At 46.3% G+C, this 11489-nt stretch overlaps 1 protein-coding gene across 1 annotated transcript; it reads left to right on the top strand.

The window, feature by feature from the left end:
- Nucleotides 1-1454: 1454 nt before the first annotated feature.
- LOC311311395 (bone morphogenetic protein 7-like) lies at nucleotides 1455-9920 on the top strand (the record flags this gene model as incomplete). Its single annotated transcript, XM_084441090.1, has 7 exons — nucleotides 1455-1848; nucleotides 6308-6497; nucleotides 8477-8625; nucleotides 8806-9015; nucleotides 9159-9235; nucleotides 9498-9608; nucleotides 9771-9920. The coding sequence occupies 7 exons, from the start codon at nucleotides 1455-1457 to the stop codon at nucleotides 9918-9920; spliced, it is 1281 nt and encodes a 426-aa protein (XP_084297216.1).
- Nucleotides 9921-11489: the final 1569 nt, after the last annotated feature.

Genomic DNA, 11489 nt, shown 5'->3' on the forward strand with positions numbered 1-11489 from the left:
CATTGGTTCCATAGAACAGCCCACATGTGTCTCCCCAGCCCTGCTGTTGTTGATCAGCACCTTAAACACATCATCAACAACAAGGGTGGGCCCTGACTCATTGTTTGAGTTCAAAGGTGCCTTGAACATGGGTTTAAGGGATTATCCCTCATTATCTGTTGATTGACCACAGGGGATGAGTTCCCATGAGAGAATCTGTGATGTAATGGAGAACTGGGCTTCTTTTTGGCTAGTTTAGCAGATATACAACCATTAGGTCTTCTTGTTATAGTTGATGTTGTGATTTGAATGAACTCCAAGCAGACATCAGCCTGTTGTAGCTGGTGTATGCATGGATGCATCTGACCAGTGGGGTGAACATTTGACTTCACACTAATAATTGCCGTGAGAAAAACATGCTGTTTCAGACTGTACTGTTTGAAGGAGCTGAACTTTCCAAATGGGGCAAAACAGGGACAAAGACACAGTGATGATCAGATGTGTGTGTTCCATTCAGCTGAGTCAGGCTGTAGTGTGTGGGACACACTTGACCTTTGCGCTCAAGAGCAGAGGACTGGGGAGTCCTGGTACTGTCCCAGCAGGGGGTGGATTATGATAATGTGAAGGGGGGCAGGCACAGCAGGGGGAGGACTCAAACACAGGAGGGATCGATTCGGTGCCAAGTAGCCTAGTCATGCACTGCCTCCGACTACCACATTATTGAGGTGTGCTTATTGTTTGAATTCAATAAGTGACCTGAGGCTAGACAGATAAATTCGAAACAGGTGGTTGCAGCCTAGCTGTTTTACTGTAGGCTGCATTTTCTTGGTGTTCCGGTGATGCGTGTGTGTGTCTGTGTGTGTGTGTGAGAGAGAGAGAGAGAGATGAAGAGAGTGAATGAAAGCGTCGAGCAAGTCAGAATGAAAATATTTTAAATACAGTCTTTCACTTTGGAGTTTTAGATTACCACCCTAGTCTGATGTGCAGATGGATGCCACAGCACTGTCAGCGATCACACATCGATTTCCATGCATGAGCAGAGCCACTCCTCACAATCAAATTACAAACACAAAGGCAGCCAGCTATTAGCCTACCAAAATAAAACACTCCACCTAATTAGGAAGGGCATTGATCTTCTCTTGTCCTCATTTTCATGAACTCATCTCGGCCAAGCCCCCACCGAACATCTAGCCATACCCAGCCAGAGCTGTTCCCCATTCTAAACCCCACTCGCCTCTCCCCTTTTTAGAGACCGCATCTCCATAAATTCCACCAGCAAGACGAGCGCAGCTCACTCACCAGTCACCAGCAATAGCAGAGGTGCGCACCGTTCCAGAGGATTGGACTGATGCGTAATATTCATAGTAACATCAGGTTTATAGTGCTCTTTCTCCAATGCAGCTTGCACTGAAGGGACACGAGGCTCACATTTTAAGACCTTAATATTTAGCCTATTTTGACGCAGTCATTTGAAAATGGTGACGTTATTATGCCGACTTGCTTCGGCGCTGATAGTATCGTGCGGGTATTGCATTTTGGCCGAGGTAACTTTTTCTAACTTCACTCATAACGAGGTGCACTCCAGCTTCATCCAGCGGCGCTTGCGGGGCCAGGAGCGCAGGGAGATGCAGAGGGAGATTCTCTCCATCATGGGGCTGCCTCACCGCCCGCGTCCGCAAACTGACACCAAGCTCAACGCGGCACCGATGTTCATGTTGGATCTGTATAACGCAATCTCCACGGATGGAGAGCCACCGGGCTATTCCTATTATAAACCACTATATACGACACAAGGACCCCGAATGGTGACCCAAGAGGACAGCCGCTTTCTGAATGACGCGGATATGGTGATGAGCTTTGTCAACCTTGGTACGTTGATTTTATTATCTATGTTTGCATTAATTTAGACTGCAGTGATTGATGTTTGACATGTTTGGAAAGTTTTGCCTGGAATATAGCCTTCTGATGGTGGGACAATTTTGTCAGAAACATTTAAAAGAATCATTAAAAATCGATATATCTTGGAATTAAAGGGTAACTAGTTTTCCGTCACTAACACATCTCAACCCAACTGTCTATATTGTCGTTTTAATCCTAAACATGTTAACCGAAACCCTGACGAAAAACATGAAGCCATTGTATCCTTCAAGCATTTCCAGACAGCTTGGGTTCTTTGTGAAGACCTGTATGGAGTAGCCTGTAGCCTAGAGCAGAGATCAGGCAAGGTGAAGTATAGACCTGTATGGGTAGCCTGTAGCCTAGAGAGCAGGGGTCAGGCAAGGTGAAGAACTGCACAGGGAACTTGCTGAGGTATCAAGTGATGTCTCAGATAAAACTGGGCTCTGAAAGAGGACAGCTCCATTCCATTGTGCCGTTTAGCTTTTGGCATTGGGATTAAAAGGGGGATACTCTCTTCAATGCCCTTTTGTTCTCTGAAGGCACCTTACTAAAATAACGCTCACAGAGTGCATTAGCTAAGTGCCTGTGTCTTTTACAGCCAGTTGGGGTGCAGTTCCAGAAAGTTGGTTGGCTTTCAGGTCACTTTCGCTGTACTTAAAATCAGATTGTTCTGCATTCCGAGTTGTGAATGTTATGACAACATGTATATCCGATTTCCCCGGAATCCCTTCAAAGCTCTGGGAGACCGGCTTTAACATGGCTTTGTTTCGCATGACTAGGATTTGAACAGATATTTCTGGACTTTGGGAAGGGCAAGACACTTTGACCAAAAGATAAAAACTGCACAAAACACACTGTTCTACTCTAGACAGCCCTCCCTCAAACACACAAACCCTGTCATTGAGTGAATTGTGAGTGAATTGTGTGACCTTTGTGTATGTGTGCGTGTGTGTGTGTGTGTGTATGTGTATGTGTGTGTGTGTGTGTTTGTGTGTGTTTGTGTGTGTGTGTGTGTGTGTGTGTGTGTGTGTGTGTGTGTGTGTGTGTGTGTGTGTGTACACGCGCATGTGCATGTTGGTGTGATTCATGGGTGGTGGAGGGGACTTGGGGGCTTCCTTAGACATAGGTTAAGAGCATTTATGAAATTCAAATCCTGTTTTGGTTCTCCTTGGAGATCGCATGGTGGGTCTGATCTCACTATAACAGCAGATGGCACGGTACCTGTGGTTTCTATCCGGATGTGGGTTTTCATCCAAAGTATTCAGTACCATCTCATTTATACGTCAATCTCCTGCGTACGGACACCCACGATGGATCGGGAGGTATCTGAATTGATTTTGATAAGATGTTCTTGAGGGAACTGTTTTTACCACCACCATACCTGTATTACATATGAGGAAGAAGAACACACAGTGATGGAATAGAGGTACGACAGAGGGCCTTCCATTCCTTGTTTTGAGATCATGGCCGTCTGCTCTTGAGTGGCAGTCTGTTTCCAGCCGTGGGTCCCACCATTTTCTAAAGAGTCTGACTTGGTGGTCCCTGGAGTGATCACTTAAGACCAAACTGGATTAAGGTATTTCCCCTTGACAGACCACAGCTTCCAGTGAGGGAATGAGACATTCTCCCTCCTTATATGTTCAGATATTTCACTAAACGGGATGATTTGGGAAATGATGGAATATACATTTTGGTTTCTTAATTTCCTCAATTTATTAGTGTAGGGCCTAAGAGTGAAAAAATAATCAAGGGTTTCATCATGCCCACTCCCCCTTGAGGCTAATGGAGTTTGTTGAAATGCATTGACATGGAGGATGTCATGTTCATTTCTAATTTAGAATGGTTGCAAGGCTTTAAGTTTAAAATCCATACTCATAGACATACACACGTAGGCTATGCTATTTCCTCCCATGCTCTGACTCTTGAGGTTTGAATACAAGTTCCACTGTGGGCCACTATCAATCAACAGGCCCATCCCTTCCTTTCATGTCCAAGTAACACGCCAGACTAAACAGCTGCTGTTTGACTGCACACATATGTAGCTTTACTGCACATCTGTGACATGATTATAAAGCGATCACGTTGGTACGCCTAGAGTCAGTGTGTGGCCGTAGTCTGACAAGGAGGTTTGTCAGTGGACTGAGTCGACCTCCATTCCAGCCTGGCCGGGGGCTACTGCTACTGCTGGGACTCTGCCATTGGCAGCCACAGATGTCTCTGGGATGTTGTGCTCCCCTGAGATCACACCTTCAGCATATGGTGTGCCCCCCCCCCCACACACTGTCCTCTGTTGTCAGTCTATACAGTTGAAATACAGATTCCACTACAGAACATAGTGAGCGACACAGACCCTACGCTGGTGTAACTGTTGAACAGGGGGGGCATTGTAAGGCGAAACAGTTGAAACCTGACTGTGATGGTAAGCTGATTGCTGGGAAATAAGAAGATCACACTAGAGATTATCTTCCCTGATTATTTGCCCAATTATTTTTCAATCCTTCCTTGAAAAGATGTTTTTCTTTCTTAGACTTGCTTTCATTAGCAAGCCAACATGCTGATCCAGCAGACAGGGACCACATGCTGGGTGTCAATTTATACAACATGAGATGCAAGGTTTGTTTATTGAAGGCTTTTTCGGTGAATGATCTGGCTTCGGGAAAAGCAGCTTGGGCTATAAACCATGCAATGTTGTTGTCAAATGTTTATATGTAGACGTTCAGAATTCAGATTGATTATGGGTTCTGTTAAAGATTGGTTTTACGTCTTTACATTCTTAAAACAAGTGGCAGCTTAGCCATAACCGTTTTTTAATTGTTTTATCAGGACAGGTACCTGCTTTTAATCTTATTTTAAACAAAGTAACACTTTCAGTGAGTTTAGTCTGTACACTCATCATTTCTGTCAGAAAAGGCTGATAAGAAGATGAACACACATTCTATGTCAGAGTGAGCCAAAGTGTTGAAATGCTTCACAGAGAGAACTTATCATATCTGAGTGCTGATCTCTGGAGCTAATGGGCCCTAACATAAACACGCCAAATCCCCTTACAAACAATTATTACCTTCATAAAAACGCCTCTGGTTCCTCTCCAAGATTTAATTGTGGTCAAACAAATGACTAGTGGGGTTCAGAATGCTCTCCTCGTAACAATGAGTGGGGTTGGTCTTGCCTCACGGGCTGTGTGAGTTTGTGTGTGTAAAATATGCGGTTACACTTTGTTTTTTCATGCTGTGTATGTGTGCTTTTATGTCTTGGAGCTTTTTGTATCTGTGTGTGTACTCTGACATGGTGTGTGTGCATGCATGTGTGTGTGCGTATACACATGCGTGCGTGTGTGCATGGTGAGAGTCTGAAACAATAGCCAGCCATCAGTGAGGGAGTGGGGTGATGTCATGGCGTCTTCAAGTGGGCAGGATGTGTTTAAGGTGGATAACTGTTACTACACTCTACACACCTCCTGTATGGGAAGTCCCCAAGCTGCTCCGGAGACCTCCGAGCTCTTTCCAAGGACAAACACGTTGGGTAATGCTGTAAAAACACGGCGCAGGAAACCTCCAGGAACCCTCTGGCTCTGTTTGACCGCCATTATTCTGGAAAGTCTGACAGTGGCTCAGCTGTTTCAGGGCAGGGTGGGACACCCCACAACGCAGCGTGAGACCCACATATTATCTTAAGCTTAGCCTGTATGGTATTCATATCCAGCTGACACACAGAAGTTCTTTTGTTTGTAGCTTTATTTTTAGGATACTTATGCAGATTGCTCAGTGAAAAGCGTTTTGTCCATAACATCTAGTAAAAGTTTCAGATTATTCTTCAACTGTACTCACTGCGATGCTAATAGGGGATGGATGGGGCCGACGACAGCAAAGGCCCATGGTAATCTGGTCATAGATTAGCCTCAAGTCTCAAAATAGCCACATCCACTCATTCTGAAAAAGAGCGTAGTGTGTCCGCTATGTCTGTGTGTGTCTGTGTGTTGGGTGCTGTGGTTTCCGGGCAGTTTCTTAACAGGGCTTTTCTTGTGGCCGGCACATGTGCGCAATTTAAACATGGAGCCAAATTGAGCCCTGAGTGTGGTTTTCCTCCCACATTGGCACTTTAGGCAAACTTGATTTCCTGACGTTTAGATCAATCACTTCTCTCATGGAAGCAAGAGTTTCCTATTTTTTGACATGGCACTTCCGAGTTGTGGTCTGGGTAGCGTGGATCAGAGAATTGTTTGATTCAACAACAGTTTTGACAGGAAGAAACCACTAACTGGCTGCTGAACTGATTGTATTCACAGCAGTCTGTGTGTTGGCACGCTTGCCCCCTACTATGCAGTAACCTCTGCTCTCAATCTACAGTATTTGTTGCTCTTCTAATGCCGCCATTTCTCTGTGTCTCTCTCTGTCTCTCTCCCTCTCTCTCTGTCTCTCACCCATCTCAGTTAAGCAGGGCCAGGACCCCCTGCCTCAGCTGCACAGGAGGAACTATCGTTTCGATCTGTCCCGCATCCCAGAGGGAGAGGCCGTCACGGCCGCGGAGTTCCGCGTCTACAAGCACCGCCTCCGAGAGCGCTACGAGGACGAGAGCTTCCGGGTCAGCGTCTACCAGGTTCTTCAGGAGCCCTCCAACAGGTGAAGCTTTGTCCATCCGCACAGCAGGCCTGGTCATACCATACAAAACACACTTGTTTTCACTAGCTTTTGAGGCCTGATAGCCTACATCCCTTGTCCTGTTTTGTGTCCTGTCCTTTTATTATTCTGTGATGATGTGCACTTTATTCTGTTTTTTGTTTTAGTTTATTTTATATATTGTACAGCACTTTGGTGCAACTTCGGTTGATTTTAAACGTGCTGTATAAATAAAGTTGACCTTGACCTTGACCTATACCACTGTCTCAGTGGGCATTCTACAAGTGTACAAATGTACAAAGTACAAATATACTTTTTCTGTACCCATTTTCCAGGGGTGAATCCGACAGCAGGATTGAGATTAAACAGACATCCTGTGCCATATTTTCACATAGTTTGTGCGTGTATGTGTGTGTGTGTGCGAGTGCAGTAGATGCTATGTACAACTTGTCTATCTGCCTGCTGCTGTTCCTGCTGTGGCGCTGTCTCTCCCCAGCTGTGAGGTTTCCCCGGGGTGTCCAGCCCGCTGATTCACTGCCTGATAGGACGCAGCCTATTGACTCACACATGGCCGTCAGCTACAGGAACAGAGCAGCGTTCCCCAGAGCATTGTTTATCTGTCACTCCCTTACTGTCAATTAGAAAGCAACAAAACTCCGTCTATATCAGGCTCTGTCCACAAATAGAACTGCCACTGCTAATGCCTCCATTCATTTACTTCTGTCCATCTGTCAGGAGTTTATCTTTCCCTTCCTCCCTCCTCTCTCTCTCTCTGTCTCTCACACACACACTCTCTCTCTCTCTCTCTCTCTCTCTCTCTCTGTCTCTCTGTCTCTCTCACACACACTCTCTCTCTTTCTCTCTCTCTCTCTCACTCTCTCTCTCTCTCTCTCTCTCTCTCTCTCTTTCTCTCTCTCTCTCTCTCTTTCTCTCTCTCTCTCTCTCTGTCCCCCCTGGCAGGGACAACACTAGATGTTCTGATTGGAGTGAATTATAGTTTGATTGTCTTCCAACTAAATCCCAGCCCTATTTCACCCTACTACAGCACCCCATCCCCATCCCCCTCCCCTCCACACACACACACACACACACACGCACACACATACACACACACACACACACACACGTACGCGTGCACACACACACACACCAAACGCGTGCACACACACACACACACACACACACACGCACACACGCACACACACACACACACACACACGCAGTAGTATATCAAGGTGCTTGCCTGCATGCCGCGGTCTACTGGGTGACATCAGAGCCAGGTGGTGAGCAGGCACGGTGTGTACCTGAGTGGTGACAGGAAGACTGTGATGTTGGTGTTAAAAGAACAACACCATTGTCATTCAGAGACAAACACATGCCCCCCACATAGACAGGCAGACGGCAAGACAAAGAGGCTGTCTCTGTCGTGGGCCTGGGGGCCTGAAACTCAATCTGTAAACCAAGTCATTGTCTGTGAAATCTGCCCCTGAGCTGTCATATCTGCCTCCATCAGTCTGGGAATTTTCATCTGATGATAATAGATAGGGCTTTTAATAATGGCCATCGTGGGTGATACATCGACGTGTTATTGCTTGTTAGGGATTTATGGGCTTCTGGATCTCATTATTTTGTTGTTGAGATAAAAGAGCTATGTGAACGACCAATCGCCTTGTTCTCACTGCATGCTCAACCTCAAACGCCTCTTAGAGCAAAGTAGTTCAGTATTTTGTTGCGAAGCAGTAAAATCTAGTTATCCTGATATCAAATCAACCTGTTGAATGGAGGACACCATAAGCATGTCTTAATGATGTGTGTGTGTGTGTGTGTGCGTGTGCATGTGTGTGTGTGTGTGCATGCATGCATGTTTGTGTGTGTGCGTGCGTGTTTGTGCGTGTGCGTGCGTCTGTTTGTGTGTGTGTGTTTGTGTGTTTGTGTGTGTGTGTTTTTGTGTGTGTGTGTGTGCGTGCGTGTTCGACCCCCAGTGAAGTGGAACTGTTCCTGCTGGACTCCCGGGTGGTGTGGGCCGCTGAGGAGGGCTGGCTGGTGTTCGACATCACGGCCACCAGTAACCAGTGGGTTCTGAACCCTGACCAGAACATGGGCCTGCAGATGTTACTGGAGGATGCAGACGGTGAGTCACCACAATAGGTGCGCTAAAAGCGGATCACCATTATTGATCATGAATAAAACTTAGTGGTAGATCATTCTGTCATACGCTAGCACTATAGATGGTGGGCTGATCTGTGTGTGTGTGTGTGTGTGCGTCTGTGTGTCTGTGTGTGTGTGTGTGTGTGTGTGTCTCCCCCTCCAGGCCAGAGTGTGAACCCATGGCTGGCGGGGTTGGTGGGCGGCACTGGGCCCCAGGACAAGCAGCCCTTCGTGGTGGCCTTCTTCAAAGCCACCGAGGTCCGCTTCCGCAGCGCCCGCTCCGCCCACCACGGCCACAAGGGGCGCAACCCCAATCGCTCCAAACCCCAGAAGACTGCCCAGGACGCGCTGAAGGTTGCCGAGGCCGCTGCAGGTACAGGCCCCACAGAGCTGGCCGACGCAGACCGAGTCAGCCACACATGCATACAAGTACACACACCACAGTTGTCCAAGTGCCCAGCTGGGCTCGTTGTTTTCATGTGTGTCATGTGTTTTAATGTCCCTCTTGTCCTGCAGAGAACCTCAGCACTGACCCCAAGCAGGGCTGTAAGAAGCATGAGCTGTATGTAAGCTTCAGGGACCTGGGGTGGCAGGTAAGGTATTAAGTCGAAGTGTGTTAGGCACCCATTAACTTACACCAAAGCGACGGCTAGTCTTCCTGGTGTCCAAAAACATCATCGATTCTATACATATAATCACATAACATGCACCGCATACAAACACATAACATACAACACACAATCAAAACACAAATGACGACAAATACCTTTGGTATTAGGCTGATATATGTCGCATTAATCATTCATTGGATATTTATTATGATGTCATTCATCATTTTGCGGCTACCTCCACCAGGATTGGATCATTGCCCCGGAGGGCTACGCAGCGTACTACTGCGAGGGCGAATGTGCCTTCCCTCTCAACTCCTACATGAACGCCACCAACCATGCTATTGTGCAGACTCTGGTAAGAATTACTCACATTCTCATATCATGAGGCTACACGGATAGTTTAGTACGCAATCTTTCTTATCTTTCCTGAGGCCTACTCTGTATGAGAAAGTACTGTATCAAGACCATCTGGTGTTCTAAACTTCTAAACTCGCTGCTCTCTGTGCTTCTCCTGCAGGTGCACTTTATAAACCCCGAGACGGTGCCCAAACCGTGCTGCGCCCCCACCCAGCTGCACGGCATCTCCGTCCTCTACTTCGACGACAGCTCCAACGTCATCCTGAAGAAGTACCGCAACATGGTGGTCAGAGCCTGCGGTTGCCACTGACTCACACCCAGCACGGTTCCAAGTTCCCAGGATGCACCGGGGATTGAGACCAGAGGAAAGGAGTTACAAGAAGGTGAAAGGGAGGAGCGAGGTGCAGGAACTGGGCCACTACCTGATCTCTAAGGCTGCTTGAGGATTGGCTAACTTTCTCTGTGCACAGTTGATGAAGCTGGACTACGGACATCTTCTGCATCCTCAGAGATTTCTCTTCCATGTCCAGAGTACATTGAAAGGAGTAGACTTATCATGTCTTTGTCCCCAGCAAAGATGTTTAGTGCCTGGACTGTTCACATTGGACACAGTGGTGCATTGGACTATTGATGGAGGGATGAAAAGCCCCAGTTATCAAAAAGACATTTGCCAAGTGCAGCTTGCGCTTTGATGTCGATGTATTTTCGGACAGAACATTGCTTCCAATAATGCATCCAATATGTAGGAATATGCATACTTTGACATTTGATTCATTGCATAGACCTTTCGACAGCTGGGTCAACTTAGATTATGAAGATTAAAAATATCTGTTTCTTGTCTTTTAAACATCTTGTAAGTTGTTATTCAGAGCCAGACCGTGGTCTGAATCAGGTGTTGGACATCTGGATGTCAGTGTAGTCTGCTCTGCTAGGGGGAGGGGGGGGGCGCCCCTGGGAGAACTGGCAGCTTGACAGGTAATAAGAGTGTGTACGATTGATAGACCAGGCAGTTGGGTTGAGTTTCCTGGAGTAGGCTGTACAGACATATATCACTAAATATTGCTTAACTCAGCAGAGGAAAAGCATGTGGTCTCAAAGTTGCCAATGACTTTGCCCAAGAGGGAGAGAGAGGGAGAGAGAGAGAGAGAGAGAGAGAGAGAGAGAGAGGGAGAGGGAGAGAGAGAGAGAGAGAGAGAGAGAGTTCTGGGTCATCACTCATCTTCCGACCACTGCTTTTTGATGTCAGGTCAGATCTACAGGTGGAGAAGGGGAGGCAGTATTTCTTGTCAAAACCAAATGTCAGATTACAGCAGCAAAATAAACCGATACTGTAGGAGAAGTAGCAGGTGCTCTACTTTCATATCACTCTACCACACATGCAATATCTCCCACTGACAACCACAATATGGTACTGAAAAAGGCTGACAACTTAATGTATAATCTATAGGATAAACTGTGATCTTATACCATAAATCATCAGAAATATTGCCTATTTTAAACGTCTATTTTTCAATCAAGACAAATATTACATAAAGTGGCACAGTCATTTTCAGAGCTTGATGAATTGGAATTTGTACAGGCATCATTACAACAGTTACAGTAGATTAATAGAATGGACATCAATGAGAAACGTCAGTGCTTCATATAAGGCAAAGCAGTAATCAGCTATACAGCACACAGGCACATAGGGAGTCATGCTCACTGCCACAACTTGTAAACTTTACCCATTCGCTGTTCTGAACACATTTCTCAAACATAGAGGTAGAAAGCTCATCCCTGCTAGTTCTTTAACTCTGATCTGATTGAATGTGAGCGGCTGAAAATATGCAGTGGTCCTCTTCTCTATCCCTATGCAATCCTGAGAGTCAACGTTATATCT

This window comes from Borostomias antarcticus (assembly GCF_949987555.1).
Source record: "Borostomias antarcticus genome assembly, chromosome: 7".
Taxonomy (NCBI): Eukaryota; Metazoa; Chordata; class Actinopteri; order Stomiiformes; family Stomiidae; genus Borostomias; species Borostomias antarcticus.